The sequence below is a fragment of the Mustela putorius genome, unplaced genomic scaffold (genome assembly GCF_011764305.1).
Source record: "Mustela putorius furo isolate JIRA1106 unplaced genomic scaffold, ASM1176430v1.1 tig00000835_pilon_pilon_pilon, whole genome shotgun sequence".
NCBI classification, from domain to species: domain Eukaryota; kingdom Metazoa; phylum Chordata; class Mammalia; order Carnivora; family Mustelidae; genus Mustela; species Mustela putorius.
This window is the reverse complement of record NW_025421492.1, coordinates 3,711,471-3,738,795: the sequence shown is the minus strand read 5'-3', so window position 1 is coordinate 3,738,795 and position 27,325 is coordinate 3,711,471. Positions and strand designations below refer to the sequence as shown.

The window sequence follows — 27,325 nt, the reverse complement described above, 5'->3', positions numbered from 1 at the left end:
TGGTGTTCATATGAACCTTTTTTGAGTAAAAACAACAAGAACAACGGGCAAACAGAAAGCTCTGGAATTTAGTGCATTAAAACAATAGCAATGTGTATTTCTTCTGTTTCTGTTGGTTGACTTGTTGGGTCCTCTGCTTCACGTGATGGTGGCCTGAGCACTGACTTGGTCCAGTGGCCTCACTCCCGTGCCACCCGGCTGGGGTTGGTGGCAAGCTGGGAATTTAGCTGGTGCTGTTGCCTGAGGAGACTTGGTTTCCTTCTTCCTGGCATCTCCATGTGGTCTGTTGACTTTCCTCACAGTGTATTAAGAGGGAGCATCTCAAGAGCGAATGCCCCAAGGGAAGGAAGCAGGCGCTGCCAGTCTCTTGAGGTCTAGCTTCAGTAGTCCACAATGACACTCCATTCTGTTGATCAGAGCAGTTCCGGGGCCAGCTCTGGTTCAGAGGGAGGACACATAATATCCATCTCCTGACTGGTAGCTGTCATCCCCATACTAGAGAAGAATTCTGCTGGAGAGCATCTTTGAAGACTGGCTACCTCAGTGTGCTCCCTGCCATAACTATCCATATACCTCCCACAAGCTACAGGTGCTTACCCCTTTCCAGGGCCCTCCAGTTGTCATGGATTAGACACAACTTGAAATTTAGTATTCCATCATCTGTGTTGGGTCCAAGTGTGGATGGCACTGCATGGCAGCAACCCAATGGCATAACTGTTCAAGTGCACTTCCCTTGATGACAAGACCTGTGAGCTAAAAAGTCATGTTATCTGCACCTCCCCCCTCCCCCCCTAGGTCCCACCCAATGTGCAACGGTAAAATCAGGATGGAAAACCATAATGCTCACTCCCATTAGAAGAGGGAAATTGGGAGGCTCACAGTAGTGTCACCCATGGTAATTCTAAAATCCAGCCTGACCTAAGTTACCAATCCTCTGATTGGCAGTAGGGACTTTTCCTTATTTGGGGTCCTTTCCCTTTGGGTGCCTGGAGTGGCTCTGGCCTCTGGACTCTGAGCTCTGATTTTGGAGTCCTCTCTCCTTCCCCATTCAAAGTGCCCATGTTCACAGCGAGTAGGTTTCTCAGCATTCTTCCTGACTGACTATAGGGGGTTACCACACTAGAGGCCTCTTTTCATGTTGAAGTTTCTCTGTCGCTTTGAATCAAAGCTGCTGTGAGAGTCATCAGAGTGTCGAGGTTTACTGTGTAACACAACATGATCCACTCCAGCATGCTTTGAGAAGATGCGCTAAAGATCCTCTGAGCCTGTTGCCGAGATGAGCGGCCCTTCCCATCTTTCCACAGTGAGCCGAGAGCCACACAGCTGTTCTGCTCTCCCATTAAGGAGAGGGTCCACTGCCGCACTCTGGATCGATCTTTGCCCCCCAGTTGTGTTTTACTTTTAGGATAATTTCCAGGTCAGAGAAGTAAGAAATAGACAATAATGGCGCCCTGAGTTGGCAAAGTCTCCCCTTGTTTCTTACGAAAGTTTCTTCTCAGGTCGATCTGTATCATATGCACTTACAAGAAAACATTTGGCACTTTCAACATTCTTTCTGGAAATCTCCTTAGTTTAACCTCTCTCAAGTTCACAGAGTCTATCTTCCATGTTACCCAGGCAACAATGCTACCCATGCCACTTCCAACCATGAAATGACCCAGCTGTCTGTTAAGAGTCTAGTAAAATTTTTCTAACCGTTCTTCCAGCTCTCTTTGATAGTTTTCTCAAGGGCTTTCTGACCTTCAACCACTATCCAGTTCCAAAGCAGAAAATGGAATTCTTTTTAAATGGAGCAGTAGCAGTGTCCACTACCATCAGCATGGACAAAAGTTCTCATTGTCCCAAACCCTCACAAAGCTTGATGCTGTCAATCTTAGTCTACTTTTCTGGTTAGTTAGCTGTGTAATGGGATCACATAGTTGTTCTAATTAGTGTTCAATTCTTCATGATTAATAAGATTAAGTATCTTGCATTCTGTTTTCGGGACACCTGGATTTCTTCTTGCGTGAAATATCTGTTTAGAATTTCGCCCATTTTATATGGTGCTGTCGCTCACATACTGTCAGTCTGTAGATATTCTAGATATCAGGATTTGAAGGTTATATGTGTTGATAATGTCTTCTTGCAGGTGTGACTTGGGTTGGCACCCGCTTCTTCCAGCATGCCCCATATGTCATCCCAGTGTCTTCTGGATTCTGTTAAACATAAGTAGGTGCTCCTTTCTCTCTGGCTGTTTTAAATATTTTCTCTCTCTATCTCTCTCAACAGCTTTTAAAGCTCTGAATAATTACTTCTTTAAATATTGTATGCTCTCTATTTTCTTCTTTCTTTCTAGAAATCTGATATGATCAGTATTTCTCCCTCTGTCCATTTATTCCCACCCAGAGGTGAAATTTGGGGGTCATATGTTGATTCTGTTTTTAATTTTTTGAGAAGCTGCCATACTGTTGCCCACTGGAGCTGTACCATTTGACATTCCCCCCAACAGTGCATGAGAGACCCAGTTCTTTCAGATACTCATCGATACTTGTCATTTTCTGTTATTGAGAGTAGCCATGCTAATGGGCATGAGCTGGTATCTCATTGTAGTTTCGTTTGGTTTCCCTAATGATTAATGTGTGATATTGAGGATCCTCTCATATGCTTATTGGGTATTCATGTCTTCTTCCGAGAAAGGTCTATTCAAGTCATTTGTCCATTTTTGCATCATGAGCTGTTAGGTTTTATCGGTGGTCTTGTTGCATTTTAGGAGTTCTCTATACATGCTAGACCTTAGTCTCTTATCAGATACCTGCATTGCAAATATTTTTTCCTGCTCAGTGAGCTGATTTTTTTTTCTGTTGATATTCTTTTGATGCATAAATTTTTTCAAGTTTCATGACGTCCCTTTGTTCATTTTTTCTTCTGTTTCTTGGGTCTTTGGTACCATATTCAACAAATCATTGCCAAAGTCAATGTCATAAAGAGTTTAAGCAATGTTTCCTTCTATAAGTTTTATATTTTTAAGTCTTACAATTAAGTCTTTGATATATTTCAAGTAAATTTTTGTACATGTTAGATAAAGGTCTGAATTCATTACTTTGCATGTGGATATGCAGCTTTCCCAGAACCATTTGCTGAAACAACTGCCCTTTCAACACTAAATGTCTTGGCATCCTTGTCAAAAATCATTTGACCTTATATGAGAGAATGTATTTCTGCCTTTTATGTCAATTTTAGCTCAAATATTCACAAAGTACCATAGGGAGGAGGGATAAGACAAAGAGATTACCTAGGCTTCTGATATCCTAAAGTGATGAATGCCAGAAATAAGAAGACCATGGCAGACTGGAAAGGAAGGTTAGTAGTCAAAGATTTTACAAAGAATAATTGAAAGCTCTTGGTGATGTTTTGTTTTGTTTCATTTGAAAGCAAAGGTGTGAAGGAGTCAGGTTATTTTGTTTTAGAAATTTCAGCTCAGGTAATTAGGAGAAGGCCAGTAATTAATAAAAATTAAATGAAAAGTCTAGAGGAATAAAACTGATGGCATCCCATCAGTCACACTCTCTGACTTAAAATAAGAGAGACCTAATTGTCTCCTTTCAATTTAAAATTTATGATATTGATTTATATTGTGTTAGACCATTACTTTGGGGAAACCTTCCATTATTTTCACACCTCTTAATGAAATAACTTTAGATGCTCTTATATTTGAATGACAGAAAAATGAGCAAAGGGAGAGCAGATTTAGCAAGTGTCTCAATAAACAGCTGGGTCTCAAACTGCAGTCTCCAGGCAAATGAAGCATTTTCGGGTTTTGATAATGTAGCATCAGCTTTACAATTACATGAATATTTCTTAAATGCCAATGAAAACAAATGTCAGTACAGCACTATTAAGCATTCTAAGACTTCCATTTTGATGGACATACTAATCGTATTTGATCTAGGCTAGAAAAGCATTTGATTCTTGCAATCTTTGGATGAGCAATCTTTTGGATGAGACCAAGTGGACCCTGACTTCCCAGCTCTGTCTGGAGCTCCAGGATCTGTAATTCTCTCCAGTTCCCAAGATGGAAGCTAAACTTCCCAGAAATAATGGTTTCTCAGAGGAGGAAGAATTTAAGAAGCTGTATTTTAGCTTTCTTAACATGTGGTTCAAGACTAGATACCTGACTGATCACTTACATTCTCAAATGAAATACTCATTAAAAAACATTGGTTTCAGACACCCCTTCCAACCTTCAGAATCTCTGTGGTATTGGAGAAATTAATTCCAGGGGGATGACAAGAAATGTGAGAAGTGGAAATGAAATGATCCTGCATTTTTATTTTTGTAATCGTTTAATCTCCCTAGACTTAAGTGGACCAAAGTTACCTGCTAGTGGAGAAGGCAAGTACATGGTGAGATGTCCAGTTCTCTGACAGGTGTGTGCTTCTAGGAGAAGTCCTCTGAGATCACCAGCTGTGACAGAGGCACAGTGTTTTTTTCAGTGGCTTCATACATATTCAGATAAGCTCAATTTTATCATCATCTAAAATTAAGGTATAAATTTTGAGCTAAGTTGACATAAAAGGGCTTTTTATACCTCGTATATATTGTCATATGTTAAAGGAAAAGTGGAGGCCTGGGCATTTACCATCTATCTATCCTTATTTGGATATTTGTGAATATTCAGTAGGAACTATGTTATTAGTTTTCTGCAGGAATTCTCCAGCTGATCCCAGGCATTTGAGGAAGACTGATGAAATCCTCATCTACCCCAAAGTTAGATGCTACCCAGTAGAAATACGTGCAACATGCAGAATCCTCAGGGAGGTTACAACAATGGGATTTGACTTGTAAATAAGGATTTAGAATAACAATAATATTTTAGGTACATTTTAAAAACAATATTTGAGGTATTTTTTATTTATTTACCATGCAGGAGCTTAAATTTTGGTGTGTCTGGATGGGATAACTTATGTCACATTTTATACTTTAGGAAATCTGTATCCTATCCATTATTTAGCTGATTTTCATAAGTTCTCTGCTTGGTACCAAGTTGGCTGATATTTTTATCATATTTTTTTTTTTTTTAGAGAGGAGGCAATTAATATCTTAGAAGGTAGAATTCTGCCAATAATTGTTGTTACATAACACAGGTTAAGCATCATTAAATCTTTCTGGTGATTTTTTAAAAAATGAAATTAGTATTTGACCTCCTTTTTGATTATATATTTTAGATTTGCTTTTAGGGCCATTTTGCTTAACATAATATTGTTTCAGAGTTGTTTTTTTTTAATTTTTTCATTGACTGGAATATCATTTTTTGTCCTTTTAATCTCAGTCATTCCACATCAATATGCATTGCACATACATGGCTTTTATAAAAAGTATGTGGCTGGATTTTGTGGATTTGAAGGATGGCTAGAGTCAGTGATTCTGACCTTGGTCCAGAAAGATGAGATGTGTGGGTTAAAGTAAAGACATACTTCCTTTTAAAGACAGAACATGGTAACTCAACTCTTCCTCCCGATGGGCAGGAATGCATCTGTTTAGATAATTCCATGGGCATCTCCAGGATGGATCAAGAGAAACCTCATGCATGCGTTCATGACAATCTACTGGCAGGGGCAGAACTTGGCACTCTGCATTTGCTCGTTTTTTCCAGTCCCATGATGGCTCCACTTGCCCAAGTGCACTGCTGGCGTCTGGCATGAAAACTCTAGTGTCCTTGCCAAGGGCACCAACAGAGGACGCTCCCACAGTCTCCAATTAGAGGCCATTCCAGCTCTATTTAGAACCAGTGAAGGCTCATCAAATCCACTGGAAGCATGGAAGATCTTGTCTTGAAGCCACGTTTGTATGGCTTGTGCAGCTTTATGATGTCCGCAATATATATAGTGAACTGTAACTTGCAAGACTTCCTCATGGTTCTTGCATTTATATTTTTAAATAAGATTGAGAAGACATAACTTTTTCTTATATGCATTTTTCATTTTCAGTGACAATTTGTTAAGCATATAGTGACACAGTGGGATAAAAGAGGTTGGTGTGAGGCTTGCGCCAAACTCTAGCATGCTCACGCATGTGCACACACACACACATACACACAACTTGTGGTGCCACCCCTACTTTCAGCTGTTGGCATGTTAGAGCCAGGAGTACCTTACTCCTCTGTAGCTGAGTGTCGCGCTTGCTAGTCCGAGGCCCAGACCCTCACTTCCTCCTCATGATGTCATTTCCTACTCTCTCTTCAGGTGTGAAACCTCAGATGCAAGTCCCACACCACCTGCCGTGATATTTGCTCTAAACTCTTCTGTGGTCAAGAATTCCACCTTTCCGTTATTCCTACGAAATAACACTTTTATTTTCTTTAAATATTTTATTTATTTGAGAGAGTGAACGAGGGAGAGAGCACAAGCAGAGGGGATAGGCAGAGGCAAAGAGGGAAGCAGACTCCCTGCTGAGCAGGGACACCCCCCTGACTTGGGGCTCCATCCCAGGATCCTGAGATCATGACCTGAGCTGAAGGCAGATGCTTAAATGGCTGAGCCACCCAGGCGCCCCTAAAATAACACTTTTAAAAAATTAGTTCTCTTGAGTGCAGTTGACACACAATGTTACATTAGTTTCATGTGTACAGCATCGTGACTCACCTTCTATATGCAACAGCCTATGTTCCCCTTCAGTGCAGCTCCCGTCTGTCACCATACAGTGTCATCACCATATCATTCACGATTGTCCCTACGCTGTGCCTTTTATTCCTGTGGCTTATCCATTCCATAACTGGAAGCTTGTGTCTTCCTTGTGTATATGGATAAACATTGCTGGGTGTTGGGAAAGCAGTAAACATGAAGTTGTTGAGAGGAAGAAACGGGCATGGGCAGTGTTCATTCAGGGGCGTCTGGGTGTCTCAGTCAGCTGAGCGTCTGACTCTTGGTTTTGGCTCAGGGCGTGATCTCAGGGCTCTTGAGATTAGGCCCCGTGTCACCAGGCTCCGTGCTCGGCAGGGATCTGCTTGAATAGTCTCTCTCTCTCTCTCTCTCTGCCCCTTCCCCTGCTCTAGTCCTCTCCCCTTCTCTCAAAAATAAATAAAGGAAATTTTTTTTGTTAAAAAAAGGAAATGCTCATTCACTGACAGGGCTGGCACCACAGCTATGCCAACAAGAAATGTCTTACTAGACCAGTTCTATAAAAAAGATGGTTCAAAAGACGGATTTGTTCATCTGAGGTTTCATGTCATTTAGGGTCTATGAAGCGAATGAGCGAATAGGAGCTTCTGAGACAAGGAGGCAGGGGGCAGGGGCAGGGGCAGGGGCAGGGGCAGGGGGCAGGGGCTGCTACGAATCCACCAGGAACTTCCCGGCTTCCTTTGCATTCAATATTCAAACACCAAATACCAGTTTTAGACAATCTAGGTTTTAAAATTTGTCTTTATTACTCTTTTGGTCTTCTGATGATTTCTTCTTCCTTTCTTCTTACAAGTGTTTTCTTTATTCTGTATAGTAAATGCACATTTTCCCCATAGAACAATACTATTATCTGGTGACTATAAAAAATATTGTAAAATCCTGTTTAATGTGAGCACAAGCAAAATCCAGATTCTTTGCATACATTTTATTAAAAAGAGTTATGTTTCCTCAATATATTTAAAAATGTGAATACGAGCAACATAAGAAAACTTTCTATATTGTATCTAAAGAAATAAAATAAGGAAACAAAAGATCCGTACAAGCCCATGCAAATATCAATAATATTTTAAAGGGCTTGCAAACTTCCTTCCTGAAATTCTTTACGTTTTGATTTCTAAAATCCACGTATGAGTAAATTTTACGTTAAGTCAGAAGTCATAGTATATAAACTCGGTGCCAACATTAAAACCCTTAGGAAGAGAAACTCTCTGTGAAGATGTATGCCAACCTTATACTTATAGATAACAGCAACCTTAAAAAGGTCTAAAGTATTATACTATGAATTTTATGTTAAAGCAATGTTGCTTCTAGACAAGAGTGAAATAAATCAGATAATATGATGATGCAATAGTATGTTGTCAAGATTTTTTGCAATTGCTTTTAAAATTGCATTTTAAGTTCAGTTAACTAATTGTAAAACCCCAAAGCCAGTGGTTTTTCAGTCTTGAGTAGGAAGCTGGAAGCCAAGGTTGAGATGTGTTCCAGATGGGTAGAGAAGGGTGGAGACATCGAAGTGGCCATTGGAATGGCAGTTAGTTTCCATGCCAGAGTTGACAGAATAAGGATATATCCAGAGATATTTCAGGACTTTCCCAAGTAAATAAACAGAAGTGGAGATATTATGTAGCTTATGACATAATTCAAAATGTGTGAGAGTGGGGAGTTTGAGGGAAATATTGACTCACATTCTCTAAGACTATCCGGTTAAGTAGTTGAGCTATGCCTATATCCAAGTACTGAAGTTACGCCTTTTAATCAGAGGGTTTTGTAGTTCTGGTAACATGGCCAGGTCAGGCAATTCCATTTTCCCATAAACTGCTGTTCAAGGACTAGCTCTGTGTTTTGTGATACAATGGCATCCGTGAGTTGTAAAAGCCTAGACCAACAATACTTTCAACTCAGGAAAAGGAAGTTTCGGGCATATTAAATGAATGGTTCAATGTTAAAGTTAGCTATAAAGCTGTTTAGGTTTTAGGTCAAAACAAGTTGCATTTTTCTAAAGTAACTGAACCAACATTTTGTCCATTTATGAAATGAAGATACCTCTGATTTTGTTCAGTGATAGTCTAATCAGATAGACATTAATTTACTGAAAGTCCATCTACAATATGGCTTGTAGATGTAAAACATGTTAAAGGCATTGATTGATATTAACATATTAATAAATATTAAAACTTTCTTTTGAATATGAAATAAATGTATCACACAGTCCTGAATTAATAAATTACAACTTTGAATTTTGTTGGAAGAAGACATTTACCCATGATACAAAGGTGGGGTGACAGGGTCAAACTGCAATACTTTAGTCTTAAAACCCCTATCATTTCTTATGAAATATCGAAGACCTCAAAGTGCTTTGGCTTATATGGCCATATCAGTCAATTCTTATTATATTAGACATTCAAGCTGATAACATTTTAAATAGATATTTTTTAATTCATAGAAAAATTATACTGTGGTAACATAAAAACATGTTAAAGGCATTGATTGATATTTACATATTAATAAATATTAAAATAATAATTAGAAGAATTACATTTTTCTACATTTTTGGAAACCTACTTAGTGTCTGGCTTATTAAAAGATAACTAGATTCTCACATCCACTTCATTAAATGCATCACAGTGCATTCCTATGGTTGAAGTAAATGAAGAAAATTCAGCCTCACAGAGATGGGTAGTTGAAAAAAGGAGGTGTATTGTCATAGCCTTTTCAGATGAATACTACCTCAAACCTCAAAAAGTGATAGTTTCTTAAAGGTTAGTTGCAACGAGGAATGTGAAACTGTATCAATGAAGTTCTTGTGTTCTATTCATTAACATCTGTCTATGGCATTTTTATCCATACAGGATTTCTTAAGGTCATGCATTACTCTTTAACAATTATTGGATCACTGTAACGCAGATCTTCCAAATGTTGATCCATTTCATTATTGAACATCAAAAATCACATTTGTTCATTTACTCAACAATCACATTTAAACATGCTTTAAGTACTGAGAAGCTGTCAGATACACAGTGATGGATATGATTTTCCTTGCTTGAAGCTTGCATTTGATCATTGGCAGCAAATATTGTCAGTTGTTTTTCTTAAAGTCAACAGATTCACTATGTGCATTCTGCAGAAAAGACATGTATTCAAAATTTTAGATTTAAAAAAATAGCACTTTTTCATCGAGGAGATTTTTAAGCAAATAGTTCTCTACCCCCACAAATGCATGGGCACGAATTATACAATAAATACTATGGCTATGGTTTAATTCCATTGTCTTGGAGCCTGTTTAGGCATCAGCAGTTTATTTACCGTTGCTTTTGCACCGTCGATGCAAATGTCAACACAGATGTTCCAGCATAATTCATAAATTCAAAAGTTTTCCAACAATTTGAATATTTCAGCACAACTAGCATTTGCTGCCAAGCATTCTTGTAGAAGAAGGTCGTTGATGATTGGCTTACAGTGACACTGGATGAACTCAAGCAAAAGAAGCAAGTTCACCCATGTCTGTACATCTATTTGTTACACAAAAATAAAATTCTCTAGACAAGATGTTAAGTTTTTCTTCTTGTTTAAAACTACAACTTTAAATCAGCAAGTTGCTGTCCGGCCGGAAAGCAGCAGACTCCTGTTTTTTGTTGTTTTTTCATTTTTTTTCTGATTACCCATCCAGTAGACATCCATCAATGGCAGCCATGCACTGTCTTCTCAGTCTGGCCTCTCTCGTGTGTGCTTCTCCAGCCAACACAGGACAATAACTTACTTTGTAAGATGTCTCAGGGACTTTATCAGTTTTAGTTTCAAAAGTGTAATATAAGACTTTTAGCTTTTGAAGAACTGATTATGTCTGCATTTGAAATATTCATTACTTCTTAAAAAATTATTTATCTCAAAATAATGTTGCAATCAAACTGTCACAATAAAATTACTAGAAAATAAATAACAATAAAACAAATTATTACCATCTATAAAGCTGAAGAGATGATCGCTTTTGTCATATTTTCATTTCTTATGGACAGCTTTCCCATCTTATTGGGAGTAGATTTCTCCTCTTCATGAGTAAGAGGCCTCTTTGGAATATTAGTGTCTCCTTTCTTCAGCTTTAGAAATAAACTGTGTAAGGACAGGTGGAGACAGGGGGCTGTCAGTCTCCTCCACCATCTCCAACAAATGTCTCCCTGCACAGGAAGAAGAATACATTACAGATATATTTCTTTTATTTCAGGGAGCATATTATGGAATTTCATAATAGTCATAGTTAGATGAAAATTTTAAAATTAGGAGAAAATTTAAAATATTTTAAATATGTATATAATTATAAAATAAGACGTAAATTGCCTAAATTCTGGTTGTGCTTCCATGTATGTTAGAGATATAACTCTAAATTTCATAATAATAGTGTCTTGGACAGAATGAGATTACAGAGATTACAGGAGGGAAAAGTAAACCAAGCCAGTAAGTGTCCAGTAAAATTATTAAGAATTAACTGGAATTAATCTCTGGAAATGTACATCATTTATACCCTAAATTCACTACCTTAAGAATGTTCTGGGAAATGCAAGCAAATATTTCAGTAACCATAGTAGTGATAATGTCATCAAACAGCATGTAGGGTCTGGAAACCACCATACATATTTATTTAGAAGCTGAGGCTGATGGTGTTCTGTATTCTGTGTATGGCTTTTGACGTGGACCCTGGAAAGGAGGAAGAGGGAATGGAGAATTGTTTCAAGTAGTTTTTATGGCTCAACCTTCAAGTGAAGTTCAGCCATTTTGTCCACATTTCGCTGGGCAGAACTCAGCCACACAGCTACTCACAACTGTAAGGGGGGCTGGGGAGTGTAGTCAGCTGGTGCCCAGAAGGAAAGAGACTCGGGTTTTGTGGATTAGAGATTAGTCCTTAATATAGCTTCTAATTCGATAATTTACTGTGGGAGCCTCTGATTTGGAAAGAGGTACTTATATGTGTTGTAAATACATCAACAGTATAAGAAAATCAACCTGGTATAAAATCACTGTATTTTTTATATTCACAGAAAAATACATTAAATTCAAAAGTATTAATGGAGCTCCCACTATGTCCAAGTGGTATTCTAGGTCTTGGAGACAAGGAGCAGTAGACAAAAATCCCTTAGAGTGTGCTTCCTTATAGTCTGGTGAGAGTCGACGGCCAATAAGAAAGTAAACCAATAGTAAAACAATAGTGGATTTTGATAAAAGAGACCATGAAGGAAGAAAATAAAGTAAGAGGTAGAGTTATTTTAGAGAGGTTTATGAAGGAAGGTCTTTTGAGAAGACGGTTCAGGTTCTCCAGTCATGAGCTGAAGAAGGGGAAGGATCCAGCTGTGCAAAGAGCTGCAGGGGGCGGGGGCAGCATGGAGGGAGCAAACAGCAGGTTCTGAGTGCGGAGGAGCAGCCTCAGGTGCCGGAGGAACAGGAAGGCTCCACGTGTTTTGAGAGATGACAGAAAAGTCTAGAGCCTGTGGTACATTGGGCCAGGGGGTCAGGGGCAGGAACACAGAGAATTACTGTCCTTTAGAAAGATCTGTGGTTTTGGTTATGGGGAGTGACAAGCCAGGTGAGTATAACGATTTGGTTTATATTTTTAAAAAGTTTATTTGGGTTGCTTCGTGGAGAACATTTTGGGAAGGTCTAGAGTAGAAGGTGGCTTCCTGAGTCTAACCTCACTGTGCCGCTGCATAATCATTTCTGTCATTGCCCACGAACAACCTGGGGCAAAAACCCCCCAAACAACAACAACAACAACCAAAAAAACCCAAAAAACAAAAAAACACAACTACAACAACAACAAAAACCCCACTAATCTTGGTGTTCTTAAACTTGGTGTAGGCTGCTTTAAAAAAATTATTGTATTGTTTATTTTCTATTTTGCAGGTCATAGGCCCATCTGTTATTGTGACTGTGCTATTACTGGTGGTTCATTCAAATGGAAGTACAGAAACAATTTCTCCCTCTCTCCCCCCACCTTTTCCTAACCATCAGTGCTCTCACCATTAATTTAAAGACAAAAATAAATTTTCAACTCCCGGAACTGGCATTTCTCTCAACATTGTCTAGCACAAGTTATAAAAATGACAAATGTTAGCCTTCAAACCAGAAAATGGAATACCAGCTACATTTCCACAAGAATCATAGGAACAGTCATGCCGGCTGAAACATTTGAACCTATAATGACTATTATTAAATGTTATGTAAAATAGTGAAAGGGACGTAATAATAAAGAATCTGCAACACTGAGGTGGACAAGCTTGATGTAAAAGTGAGGGGGAAATATTGGGTCTCTTCAATACCAAGAAAACTGCTTAGTGGTGACCACCAGTATGAGTAATTCTATACAAAACATAGTTCTTTTGTTGTACACAGTAGGTATTAAATATACACTTTTTTAAGGGGCACCTGGGTAGCTCAGTTGGTTAAGCATCTGTCTCTTAATTTCTGCTCAGGTCTGATCTCAGGGTCATGAGATGAAGCACTGTGTTGGTCTCTCTGCTCAGCAGGGAGTCTGCTTGAGATTCTCTCTCCCTCTCTCAAATTTTATATATATATATATATATATATATATATAATATATAAAAACTCAACATATATATGATATATATACTGTGTATATATATTATATATATAATATATATATATAAAAGAATAACCAAATATCCATTAATTTAGATAAAGGCAAAAAAAAATCCACTTGGGGATCTCCTGATCCAAATGAACGATGTGGCCCTCCTCTCTTCATCTTCCAGGGAAGTTGCACACAGTTGCTTCTTCCTGCCGCCTTCCCTCACTCTCTACCTTTTCTTTCCTCCCGTCTTTCCTTCCTTCCTTCCTTCCTTCCTCCCCACCCCCATCCCTTCCTTCCTTCCTTCTGAAAGGTAAAAGAAATGTCTTCAAAATAATTCTACAAAGGAGTTTATATCTCAATTCAAAATATATTCCCGCATTGCAATAGTGTTCTATGATAAAGTGAACCTGGGTAGTGGACCTGACTGAATGGTGGCCTTAAGCCAGGCCTTTCAGTTTCCATATATCAGTATGTATTATTGCTTAAGAAAATAAGGGGGAAAAAGCTGTAATGAAAATAAGTACAGCGATACAGTCACTGGAAGTCACGGGCTTGGCATCTCCAAGCACACGGACATAGAAAGGAGCATCCCTAGATGCACATCGCATCTATGCACACACAGTCTTGATGTCCAGAAATTATTGCCTCCTGAGAGTGCTGCCCTTTCATATTTCAGCCCTAGACTCCTGTCGCGCAGTGTCTCTCAACATATTTTTAACTTTGTAAGATTTTTAATTTATGGCCAATACCTTAATAGTATAAAGAAATTAAATTTCACAGTCTTCTTTTAAATTGGATGCCATGTGTCTCCAAGAAAAATTTTTGTAGCCTTTAATGCCTTTATCCTTAAGGAAAAGAAAATCCAATTCAAAGTAACTGAAATTATAAGGACGTACATTGTTTCAAAAAGCAAAAGGGGGAGGGATGTGTGACTACAGGGTAGTTGAATACAGTGCCCCAGTGATGTCCATAAGGATTTGCGTTCTCCAGAGAGTTAGCATCTCCTCACGTTAGTGCCTGCCAACATCATAAGCTGACCACTGTGCATGATCCCAAAGGGACCCCATACAAGCCGGATCACAGAGGAAGCCAGAAAACTATATGTCTTGTTTCTTCTTATTACTGAAGAAAACTTTCTCAAAAGTCCTTCAAAAGACAAAGGTCTTTGTTTTCTGCTTACCATTACATTTCACTGGTTGCATACCTATCTCAAAATCAATTTTAGGGAATGGAAGCAAGCCTACCATGATGGCTTTTAACACCTGGGATGCTTCTGAGGATCATGATAAGTCAAACTTCCTCCAAGTACATGAGCAGAGGACACATACGTGGACCTGGGATGGGGTGAGGGGAAAGCCAGAGAGGGAGCTGTCTTTGAGAGGATCCAGTGTATACTGAGGAACACTTTGGAAGCTCGCATGCACTAAAAAATTAAGGAAAAATGTCTTCTGGAAATAGGATAGTGCATTCTGCTGCAGGACGGAGGCCCTCGGTTTCACAGATGAAATTTGCACTTCCAGTATTTCAGTGGCAAAGAAAATTGTGTTTCAACAACTTACAAAATCTGTTAAATCCAAACAAATGATTATATGTGTCATAGATGGAAGTTTACTCATAGCTTGTCTTACCTATGGATACATTTTAAAAACCGTCTGGTGTCTGATTATGGATTTAGAGGTAATGAATAATATTTTTACTTGATGCCTAGATGATGAATGGCATTGGAAGGTTTTTAAAAATGGCTTCTTGTGTGGTGATAAAAATGCTGTGATAAAATTCTGTTTTATAAATTAACATTTCAGTCATAACATTATCATGCATTTTGTTTATCCACTTAAGTTCTCTTAATATATTTTTTGGCAGATTCTTGAATAATTTAATGGTATATTACGCACCATCATTTTAAGGAATAAATGCAGAATAAGACTAATTATCTTTTTCTCAATTTTTAAGATCCTGACTTTAAGGACCTTGGAGTTTTGAAACCATTACCAGGTCGGTAAAATAGATACTCGATAATGTTCAAAGGTCTTTGTTTTCTGCTCTGAAATATACTTTTGGTTTATTATTCAAGCTCCATTTTTCTGTGTTTGTTTGGCATTTCATTATTTAGCATGTGAGTTTGAGACGGGCGGTCCTGAAGGAATTGTGGAATCTGTACAAATTATGAAAGAAGGCAAAGCTTCTGCTAGTGAGGCTGTGGATTGCAAGTGGTACATCCGGGCACCTCCACGATCCAAGGTCAGTCTGAAGGTGAAAACATTAGACAGTCAGCTTGGGAAGTATGTGGAGCACGCATTGCTTTGAACCAACTGGACATGCTTCGTGAGTTTCAGAGTGCAATCGTAAGCTTTCGTTTTATTTTAGTTTGAAATGCAACTTGTCTTACCCCATCCAAGGAAATTTTTGATGCCATAAATAAAACGGAGAAGGTGCTTTGAAAAGATCACCTGGACAAGAGACCCTAAGGTGACACCCCTTCCTCTCTGGAAAATGGATTGAAATTCTATACCTAAGCTGTGGGTCTAAGTATAATCACATTTATGCCTGTATTGTCAGTATTTGTATTTTGCTCGCTTTTCAACCTAATATCGAATCTTTGGAAGAAATTGTCCAGGCCTTGCAAATACCCCATATCTCTAGCATATAGAATATCTTGTGATAAGGCTGGGGGACAGTGGCGAACAGGACCTGGGAGAGCCTGGCCCAAGCAAAGAGGTCAGCCTGGATTTCACTGCCTCTTAAGCTACTTTTTATTGTCGTTATGAGAACATTTTGGTCTGACATTATCAGGCCCTCCAATGTTCTCATGACAGGGAAGTCAGCAATTTATGTTATCACCTTGACTTTTAAATACTGCAATACGTTTTTTAAATTGTAAATTTACATGCTATTAAACGAAATACATTATGGGTCAGATTCAGACTCAAACCACTATTTTGGAACTACTTCCTTAGAACAACCATATTTATCCTCTTATTGAAATTTTAAGGAATACTGGGGATGGTGACTGTGTCAGTCACTATCTTCAGTGGGGACTGTTGATTATTTGCCAGTCTCCCTTCCTGTATTGCCATTCCTCAGTTATAGAGTTTCAACTAAGTCTTATTGATTTATTAGGTTTGTCGTTGACTTTACTGAGGTTGAAACAGTTTGTTATTTAGTTAATAGATTTAGTGGCTCTGTAAAGTCTCGAGCATCATGTTGGAGAGAAGAAGAAAGCATGCCAGCCCCTGCCCTCTTCCTGTTTAATTCTTAGACAAATGTGTAACCAAATAACCCAAGGAATGAGCCATGAGAATTGAGGTGTCCCTAAGGTGTAGTAGAGAGAGGGGGAAGTCACATACACCTGCAGAGGTAAGTCAAATGTGGAATCAAATTCAGCCAGGGTGTCCACTGATTCTCAGTAAGAAACAGCTTTGTGTCAGGTAGATTAGGGAAGCGCTCTCCAGGTAGACGGGAGAGCATTGGGGCCATAGAATCAGCAGACAATTAGGAGTTAGGTAATTGAATGTGACCAAATAAAAGAAGCATGGAGATGAATAAAAGTATGGAGGTCGATGGTGAGTCTTTGAGCCCAAGGGCTGTAAAGAACCTGGATTCATTCCGGTAGCATTAGTGATACACAGATAAGCATGAAGCAGGAAACCGATTTGGTCCGATCTGCACTCTGGAAAAAGAGCTTTTCCCTGGGAAGCAGGGACAGAGGCATGAACACTGCAAGCAGAACACTCAGGAGGAAGATACCGCAGTGAGCCCCATGGTTGAGGCTAGCGGATGACGGTAGACAGGCCGAAGAAAGATTCAAGATCAACAGAGGAGAATTTGGTGGCTCGATATTCAGGATGTGGGGAGGGATAGAGGCATCTTTGGGGAGGCTGGCATTTCAGGAAGTAGGTTGGTTTTCTTCACTTGATTTTCCCAGGAATCTGTCTCTGGGTCTGCATACGATTTATAAGTGCCGCCCGCTTTGCCCCGACATCGCCATCACAGACGTTCAGAGCCACGCTCCCTCTTCCCGCTTTGCCCCTGGTGGGCCTCTTTGCATCTGTGCAAATCTTTGAAAACTTATATTGTATTATCAAGAAAGACCCAGTGATTCCTCCTTTAAAAAAAAAAAAAAATCAAAGACTGTTCCTGACACAAAAGCCAACGCACTCGCTGGATTATAAAGGAGCTAGATTGCAATGTGTTATTCTCTCTTATGTAATCTGTGGGTTCACATGCAAGTGCTATTCATTTTTCTCAAACTCTATGAATGAAAAATGAAAAAAAAAGTTCTCCAGCTGGAAACATTTGAGCCCCTCCTCATTGCTGTAAGGAGCATCTTTGTCACGGCAGTGTTAAAGAGAGGGCTTTGATGGGAGCGTAAACACACGTCGTTTTTTTTTTTTTTTCCAGCTGGTAAATAGGCTGTCTTTTGTACAATTCCAGAGCAACAATACCCGGTGTACCTGTCTGTTACAGAATTTGGCATTCTGTGACCCAAAGGGGAAGCCGCCTGCAGAGCTGGACAAAGATGACTCTATTGTGACAGGTTTCTCCGTTAAATTAAAGGTTAGAAGATAGGAAGTGGCTTTGAATAACTGTGGAGAAAAGCAAGAACTGGATATGACTGCCTATGTGGGCTTTCTATTTTTGTGGCGTTCCTAACAGCTTATGAGGACAGACTATCAAAGCCCGAATTAAACTTGAAGGGGCTGGTGGTGAATATTTGAATGATAACTGGGAAATTGAAACATACTCCACAATGCAAGTGCTAAATAGTTTCCCAGGTTTTATTAAAATTTATATCAAGGCTATATTGCTTCTCAGACTTTTGACAAATAGAAAATAGTCATACACATTTAATTAGAATGTGATTAGTCCAGATTTCTTAGAATTTGGCATGCTAGACCCAGAAAGAATGTTGGGATTCTGCTCCTGATTAACTCATTTAACAGATAAATAAGCTGAGACATGATCATCAAGTCTTATATGGGCTAATAATGGAATATAGAGATCTCTTTGTGTAGACTCTAGAGCAAGGATGGTGGAAGGGTGTTATGGTATCTTGTCCTGGACCTGGTACAGAAGAGAACCGACAGAAAACAATGTTGGGTGATCATATCATGGTAACTATTTGAATGTCAATTCCCTGAAGGCTGCAGCTTAATGTATCTCTAGATACTCAGCACCGAGTGAAACATCTGTCATTCAGTTAAAACTCATGTAATACAAAACAAACTGATGTGTATCTAGAAAAATGGACATGGTGGCAATCTTCAGACATTTGAAGGACTCTCATATGATGGAGAACAAGAGGATAAGCGTTATTCTGCATGATTTCAAGTACTATAATTTATTTGAATGCTTGAAACTGGAACTATATAGCTTTTGGTTTGATATAAAGAAGGTTTGTCTTTAGTTTTAATAATGGAGCTGCTCAAAAACCGAATGATATTCCATAAGGAGGAATCTAAATAAAGTTTGGCAAATATTTGGTATAATAATTTAAAAGCAAGGTAGTTCTTTAGCATAGATAATATTAAACTCCCCTCAAGACTAAAACTTGGTGAGTGTGTGGTAAGTGACTGCCCAAGTATTTGGTCTCTTGGTACAGAGCTAAGGCAAGATTTCAGTCTCCTGACTCGCAGTCCAATGTTGTGTCACCAAACCACACTATTTGAGGGAATTGTCAAATTTGTTAAGATAGAAAAAGAGATAAATCCAAGACTTAGAAAAGTACACAAATGAAGATGATTAACTTAATGATTAAGGTGTTGGGACAATAAAACTCTAGCTTTTAATAATTACCCATCATTTCAAACTTCACATTAATTTTTAATGTGTTGTTACTCCAGTCAAAAATGTTTTGAATAAAATTAGCATTAAACTTGACAAACATAGTAAGTCAATATTTTATAGTGAAGTTGTTTTAAGGTAAATTATATGATGAACTTAATTGTAGGTGGAATCTTAAAGATGACACCCAAGATTTCTAGCCCAATCAGTGACTGTGAATATAAAATATTACATACCTGATTATGTTAAATTATCTGGCAAAAGGGATTTTGCTGATGCAATAAAGGTTACCAGTCCGTTGGCTCTGGGTCAGTTAAAAGACAGTTTATCTAGGTGAGCCTATTCTAATTACATGAGCCCATTACAAGCTGAATTTTCTCTGGCTGTAGGCAAAAGGGGGAGTCAGAGGAACTAAAAATGTTTTCTAGGAGCTAAACGTGAGCCCTGGTACATGGGCATCAAGGAAACAGGGACCTTGATACCAGAATGGCAAGCTGCTGGGTTTTTCAACTTCCTATGCCCTTAGCAGAGAACACAGTGCAGCCCCCAGTCACTTGCCCTACAGAACTCAGGGAAACTGAATGGGTCTTGTTTAAAGCTACTCTATCTCTGGGAGCTTGTCACCGGCCCGGAGAAAACTAGCAGCAGATGAAGAGTAGCGGCTGTGCTTGATCACAGTGATGAGTCCCGGGGCTCTAAACACCGAGCCTTCCTTTATCATCTCCAAAAGTGAAAATGAAAATTAAGTCGACAAAATGGAGATTTTAACTGGCTAGATAACCACCAAGGAACAGCTCATGACTCACTGTGTTTTGAACTGAAATCTCAGTTTTGAACGATCAGATTTTAGAGATGGCGTGTTTTGATACTTGCTTATGCAAGCCAGAAAATCATTTTAATATTCCCATCAGGATTTGTTATAGGAGGTATCATTTCAACACTTCAGAGAATATGATGTTGTGATTTTCTCCTCCAAATAAAGGGGATGCTGCTGCTAGCCTCCAGATTCATGGGATATCGAACCTAAAATTCTAAGACCTGGAATGTCCAGTCACAAATCAAACAGTAAACAGGGAAGTTCTGGGCTACACATTTTTTAGAATGTGGCTTTATTTATTAAAGTAGAAAGTATTGAAACCATGGAGAGCATTTCTGAGGCTGTGGTGTGTATTTAATTTGTATTTTCATGGAGAAAACTGTTCTGGCAAGTCTTAAATAATTGCCCCAAACAATGTCTGTTTTCTGCATCTCACTGCAACACAAGGGGAAGGACCAGGTTGAAAGGTTGGTATTTCAATGTTTTTTTGTTTTTTTTTTTTTTTGTAAATATATTACTTAGTAAATTGTTACCTAGATTTACTTTTCTTAAGGGATTCTTCTCTCCATATTAGTGTGATTTAGAAGACAGATATTACTAGAAATTGCTTATGTGTTCTGAAGCTTCTCCGGTCCTATTCAATAAATCATTTTGTCAGCTCAAACCCTGTGATTGATTAGAAAGAAGAATGCATCAAAATGATTCACTGAAAGGAGATTGTAATCTGACCATTTTACTGGAGTTATATATGATTCTGTTTATCATTTTCCCTTTTTCTCGGCAGAGAGACTAAAGAGCGTTCTGTAGTTTTCCACCTTAAATAAAACCCATGTCATTGGGCATTCTCCCCTTTGGCGATCTTATGGCACAAGTTTTAAGCTGGACAGATATCATTTAAATCCCAATCTAAGGAAGGCTTTTATACGATGTATCCTAGAGCTAGTGTGGGGAAGCTTGGTCACTTCTCTGGCTATGGACAGTTGGCTTTTGCACCGGCATCACTGCACCCAGTAAACCAAAATATGCCAGTGGCATATTTTGTATCTTTCCTGAAATGATTTTTTTTAAATGAAGTTAAAAAAATAATGGAACGCTTCAGAAGTGAATATATAAAATCTAGCGACTAATTGTTCACTTCCTCTATAAATGGTGTCCTAAGAATGGCCTTTAAATATAGAAGGTGCTTAGACCACTGTCGTTGAACTTCATGTGAGAATAGCAGTCAGTTGCCTCCTATGGAAAAATGTGGATGCTCTCTTGAGCTGTCAGATGAGAAACCACGGGCTGAATCTGCAAATTGCCTTTCTAACTATAGCAGTGCTCTTCTATGAAACAAACTTCTTTTTAAGAAAATTTAAGACAGCCCTTTCTTTCAGTGGGACACATTTATTTTCCGTGAATCTCATTTTTATCTGGATGGTCAACATGTTTCCTTGCCCCTGTAGGAAAATCAAAATAGTTTGGCTTTGCTGGTTTAGTCATTTATCTGGTTGTGGTTTGTTTTTCTTAAGACAATAATTTTCTTTCTGGAATATAAATCTGTGAGAATTATTAAAAAAAAAATACATCAGTCTGCATAGTGTGGTACAAAGGAGGAAACTGTCGGGTGGATCTCCGTTCAGTACTCATCTGTCATCTAAGGGCTTGGGTCACTTTGAAAATTACTTAGTTTCTCCCAGTGTCATCTTTTTCATTTTAAAATGGTTATAACAAGTGTCTGTGGTTGTCGAGAGATTGGAGTGAAATCATGTGTTAGCACAATGTCTTAAGTTATTGTCAGTTTGGGATGTAAATAATAAATTAGCATTTGAAACTGGGTTTCTTCAGGCAGGGTAAGATACTCAAAATAGGAGGGCAGGCATCTTAGGCCACTGACTCACTCAACCTGGAAACATCTGCCTCTCAAATATCTTTCTTCCTTAAATTAGTCAAATGATGATTTATTTCTCTTTCTGTGGGCAGACTGTTTGGTTTTTGTAGCTCTGGAATGGCACTGGAGGGAGGGGTTACTTTACATTTGAACTCCAAAGGACCTTTTCATGTACCCTACTCAGTTTTTCCTCCTGCTGATAATTATGTGTATTTACAATTGTAATTGCATATTCTTTTGATGGCTAATTCTTTTGAGGTTGGGTTGATTGCATAGTATTTGAGAATATAAATTTATACTTGATTTTTATTACATTTAACAAATTTATATTACCTAATAAGAATCCCTATATTTTGTAAGTATTTATATTTTTATAGTACTTTCCGTCTGTTTACTTTTAGGTCAGGATCAGGTGATGTAGTGTAGTGAAAAGAGCTTTAAAACAAAAGTTAGGTATTTTATTCCTGCTTAAGGCTCCCACATCGATTGCTTCCATCCCTTGAGCAAGCCGTTTTGTCTCCTTTGCTCTGGCTTCCTGGTAAAGGTCATCTGAAAGACCCAATCCCTTTTCATAAGTCCATGTGAAAATTTGAAAAACACAGTAGTTAGTGAAAACTTGGAAGGTTTAACATTTTCACATATGCCTTCTTAAAGGAGACATTTGGGGATTTCCTGGATAGCTTTCAGGAAAGTAATGGTTGGGAAGAGTGCGTCCCAGATGGATTACGTGAGTAATAGCTGAACTTCTGATAAAATGAAGTAGAATATAACCTGGGAATGAGGAACATAGAGGCTTTCTTAGGGCATATGTTTTATGTCTGTAGTAATGGCAGTTAAAATTAGCATCAAAGTGTTTGGAAACTTTACAGTAGCTCCAACTATAATGTTACAGATTGCCTTCGTATGAAAACCTCACCAAGAAAAGCATCATCAAACTCAAATGCTTTCCACTGTTTCTCAATTTTTGCCCATTTCTTCCTATTTCTCTGTTGTTCTTCCTCAAGGTTATATGAGAATTTCTTGACTTGGAGCTCACACTTTATTTTTAGTCTGTTCTCTCCTGTATAGTCTGCAGCGTACTATTTTGTGGTTCTCTGACAGTTTAGAGTTATAAAGAAACACCTTGTCTGGGGGATTTTTGCACTTGGTTTCCTACTGCAAATAATAAAATGTCAATTATTCCATATAATTATTATTTATAGTACTTTAAACATTCTGACATATACGGGCCCAGTCAATAGTCGATTGATAATAAAGAAATGAAATCAATAGCAAAATAGAATTCTCCAATCAGTCAGTCATTCACAATCATGCCCTCACAATATCTGATGGAATGCCTAGTGTGTACAACACGTGGCTTGATGCCTCAAATGCAAAAATGTATGCCACTGCCCCAGCTTTTTAGGAAAGTAAAAGTAGTAAAAATTTTGTAGAACCTGTAACTAAAGCTTAAAATAAGTTCAAAATAATATTTTAGGATAGAGGATGCATAGATTAATTCTGCCATGGCTGGGGAGTGGAGGCCACGGATATTCTGGACTGCGTGTGTAACCATTGAAATGGACCTTGAAAAACCAGGAAGAGCTTAGTAGGCAGAGAAAAAGGAATGGTGACTCACATTTAACCAATGTCCTCTGCAAAAAGGATGGCATTTTGTCAAATAAATATGGTATGTTCAGACATGAGAAGAAAAATTTGGTCATGGTTTTTAAACATTTTAAAATTATAACCATTTGAATACCAGTTAAAAGATGGTAGTATGATTCTTAAATTTGTTTCTTAGAAATGTAACTTTGATGGGCCTGGGCTTTGGAGTAGACTGGAGAATTAGAACCTTGGACAGATCCAAGCCAGCTGGGAGACTATTGAACTATCGTAGACCGACCTGCCAGCAGAGATGGAAACAACTCTTTTGAAGTTCAAATTAACAAGTATCACTGCCTGATTCAGTTAGAATGTTGGGGGCAAAGGAGAACTTTCTTTTAATTTGAAATACTGAAACTTCTACGTTTAAGGCAGACAAAACGAGCCCAATACATTTTTGTTGTATGGGGTTCATAGTTTATGAATAAATAAGCAAAAATGAGTGTTGAGATGAAAGAGATGGATATTTAGGTGAACACATGTCTTCAGTTTACACCCACGGTACATTAATAATAGAAGGGTGTCTGAGAGGAGGTAGACCCTAGAAAGCATAAAAGGCTTGGTAGATATTTGTGAAGGGTGCTTTCTTTATTTCAGAACCATTCCAGATATCCCTCTCATAGTACAGAGATTTTTTTTTTCCTTTATATCACTTCTGTCTGGATGACTTTGTGTCCATGTGTCATGGTTTAATGAACACATACTTTCAACACTGAGCCTAATTCTTCTGGGCACCTGCGTTTCCTCAGTGCCTTGAACAGGGACTGGGATAAAGTCAGAGGCCAGGTTGTAGGTAATGCTGAACCAGCGGCTGAAAGGGCCGATGGCTTCTTTTCAAACCTATCTTGAGCTGAATTAATTGCTTATGATTTTGTAAAGCACACTGGAACAGAGTCAGATAAAGTCTGTTGATCATAAAGCAGCATGTCCGCAGCAGTGTTATATTGTGGAAGGCTCATAGCCTAGGGAGCTAGAGAGACCCTGTCTGATGTCCAGTGTATACCACTTGAGTCTCTGTTTCATCATCTGAATAGGACAATAAAACTGTATAGAGTAGTTGGGAGTATTTAAAAATAATCTATAGAGCAGGTTATAGGGCAATTCTACTCATTAAATGTTAATTTAATTTTTATTTATGTGGACTTCACTAAATGGTTTGACTCTATGTTGTGGCAAGAATAATCACAGATTAGCTCTCTTTTATTTTATTCTTTTTAATGTGCTCTACTTCAAAAAGGAAACCGTGTGGTTCTGTGAAATTATTTAAACAAAGTGAAATCAGAGACTATCTTTTGATACCGTTTCTGTTTTCCTTTAATAGTAATACAGATTATTTATTTCCATACACTTACCTATGTCAAGAAAGGATACTAACATTGGAAAAAAATACTAAGCATGGTTTGATCTTAGTTGTACATCTTTACCTCCTCCGCCCCACAGGGAAACATCCTAAGATTGATTGCAATCAAGACTGACTTGTGAGACTAAAGAGAAAGCCTGGTGCTCGCTGTACTACTTTCCTGTTTTGAATTGAGGAAATTACTGCATCTTTGTCGTTATGTTACAGATCTACTTACGCTTCTTGGACTATGAGATGCAGAATTCAAACGAATGCAAAAGGAACTTTGTGGCTGTGTATGACGGCAGCAGCTCCGTGGGGGATCTGAAGGCCAAGTTCTGCAGCACCGTGGCCAATGACGTCATGCTCCGCACGGGTCTTGGCGTCATCCGCATGTGGGCCGATGAGGGCAGTCGGAACAGCCGATTTCAGATGCTCTTCACATCCTTCCAAGAACGTAAGAACCCCTGCACTTGGCTGTTTGTCCTTCAGGAGGTCCCGGGCTGCAGGTCCCGCCCGCGGCTCGCGGTGTTTCTTCTTGCAGTGCGAGCACACTAGGCTGCGTCTAACGAGATTCCCTTTCCGTCATTTGGGCCCAGAGACAGGAGAGAGTTACAGATCACTTTTTGGTGACCTGTTTCTGCACAGGCATCGCAGCCTTGCTTAAGACAGCTCAGCGTTCAACCGGGAAATGACAGTTTTATTTCTCTTTGCTTTAGCTCTTACGAAGTGTATGGAACTTGCACAGCTTCTGATGAAGTTTGAGTTTAAATCTTAAAAACCTGCGCAAAAGTATCTGGTAGCTTCTCTTCAGTGAGCTCCTCCTGTAGTCCCACGTACTGCAAGTAGGTCCGAGAGAATAGAGTTCCCATTAACGCAGGCAAAGAGGGAGAATTGTTTGGGAAGAGAGTAAGCAGAAAAGGTTTCAGAAAATATTGAAAATGGCACAATGGGTGATATCCAGAGTTATGTGCAAAGCACAGCGATTTTAGAAAATTATGTTCTAACAAATAATGAGTCATATTAATAGATATATTTGGAATGTTCTTTAGAAACCCTGAATAACTCATGTTTAATAATTTTATACAAATGAAAAAAAAATCCTGAAAACTTCATCTTTAAGAAATCAGCACTTTGTATTTTGAAACAATCTATTTATTAAATAGAAAAAAAATGCTTCTGAAACCTCAAGGATTTCTGAGTGATAGGCACAACATGCAATATTTTTTTCAGTTCATAAATATTAAATACACTGGACAATTCTTTTATATAATGAAATTCCTCTCTAATTACCCAGTTGGAGAGTTCTAGGACACCAGAAGCACTCTAAATCTTGATACCATCATGGAACGAATTATCTTGCCCAACGTTCTTGCAGATTTAAGCAACATGTTCCCATCACGTCCTCATTTCAGTGGTTGATCAAAAGGTTAGAGGTAGTGCATCTTGATTTCAACAAGGTATTGGGTCAAAAACAAACAAACAAACAAACAAACAACAAAAACAAAAAACAAACTTGTCATTTTCTTGACTAGAGTAGGAAAAAATTCCGGCTACAAGATTGCACATTTAATCTCACTGATGATGACTCCACAGTGGACGATAGCTCTTGCCTTTGGTGAGAGGTTAAAGGTGCTTATTCAGTATCCTTTTCAGTCTTGCATGATAATACATTGAGAACTCCTCTTTAATTTAAATGATACACATATAGAAGGGTTAGCTTATATGTTGGAGAATATTATCAGATTTTTAAACAATATCACAAAAGTCTTCAGTTTTTATCAAAACTGTAACATGAAAGGTAATAGGGGGAAAATGAAATTATACATCTTCATCTTTCAAATATTGACTAAAACAACAGTAGTATAAAAGAACCCTAACTCCTAGGACTTCCTGAAGTTGTATTTCATTCAAATTCATTTTGAGCCAATACTTAAAAAATAATAATAATGGACGAAAAATAGCTTAGCAGTATTAGCTTATATTAAGGAAACTGAAACAAACAACTCAAAGGAGATCGTCTCGTGGGAAGATTGCTGATGACATAATCTGTTCTTTTCTGGGTTTTGTGAATGAGAAGGAGAGTAATCACTTAGAAGAGGCTGAGCTGGATTCAGGAGCCACTGGAAACATGAGACCAGGTCAAAGGAGGAGAAGTGTTTATCTTAGAGATTTTGTTGTTGTTTGAAATGTGATAACTACCATGGACTTACGTTGGTTGGATGGATTAATGTCTGAGAGCTGAGATTTGTTTGCTAGATTGTAGGGAAACATCTAAGTGAAATTCAGGAAAAACATGTCTAGCTCATAGGAATGCTCCAAAACTGAATGGATTCCCATGGAGGATATGGGCTCTGGCTGGAGAGTGATTGGTCGGAAAATGGATCATCATGTTACATGAATGGGGGAGGGGGAATGTCCGTGTTTAGTAGGGAAAGGACTGGTAAACCTTGAAGGTCCCGTTCAACTCTAACAGTGACTGAGTTCTGTGAGTATTTAGAATTCTGCTTATGCAAGAAATGGTGAATTATATCATACGGTGCAAATGCCATTAGAAGTATTTCTATCTGAGCTAAAAAATAGAGTTTTTGTGCGTGTACGTAAATGATCTCCAGAAGTCCTTCAAGTGGGTGGACAT

At 38.4% G+C, this 27,325-nt stretch overlaps 1 protein-coding gene across 4 annotated transcripts in view; it reads left to right on the top strand.

The window, feature by feature from the left end:
- NETO1 (neuropilin and tolloid like 1) overlaps positions 1 to 27,325 on the top strand; it is a 117,823-nt gene that overhangs the window by 49,699 nt on the left and 40,799 nt on the right. For all 4 annotated transcript variants that reach the window (XR_006608175.1, XM_045085219.1, XM_045085218.1 and 1 more), the window contains exons 5-7: positions 15,187 to 15,228; positions 15,347 to 15,474; positions 24,916 to 25,144. Coding sequence is in view for 3 of the 4 variants with exons in the window: in XM_045085219.1 (XP_044941154.1) it covers positions 15,187 to 15,228; positions 15,347 to 15,474; positions 24,916 to 25,144 (399 nt within the window). In the remaining variant the exon portion in view is untranslated. The remainder of the gene's footprint in view (positions 1 to 15,186; positions 15,229 to 15,346; positions 15,475 to 24,915; positions 25,145 to 27,325) is intronic.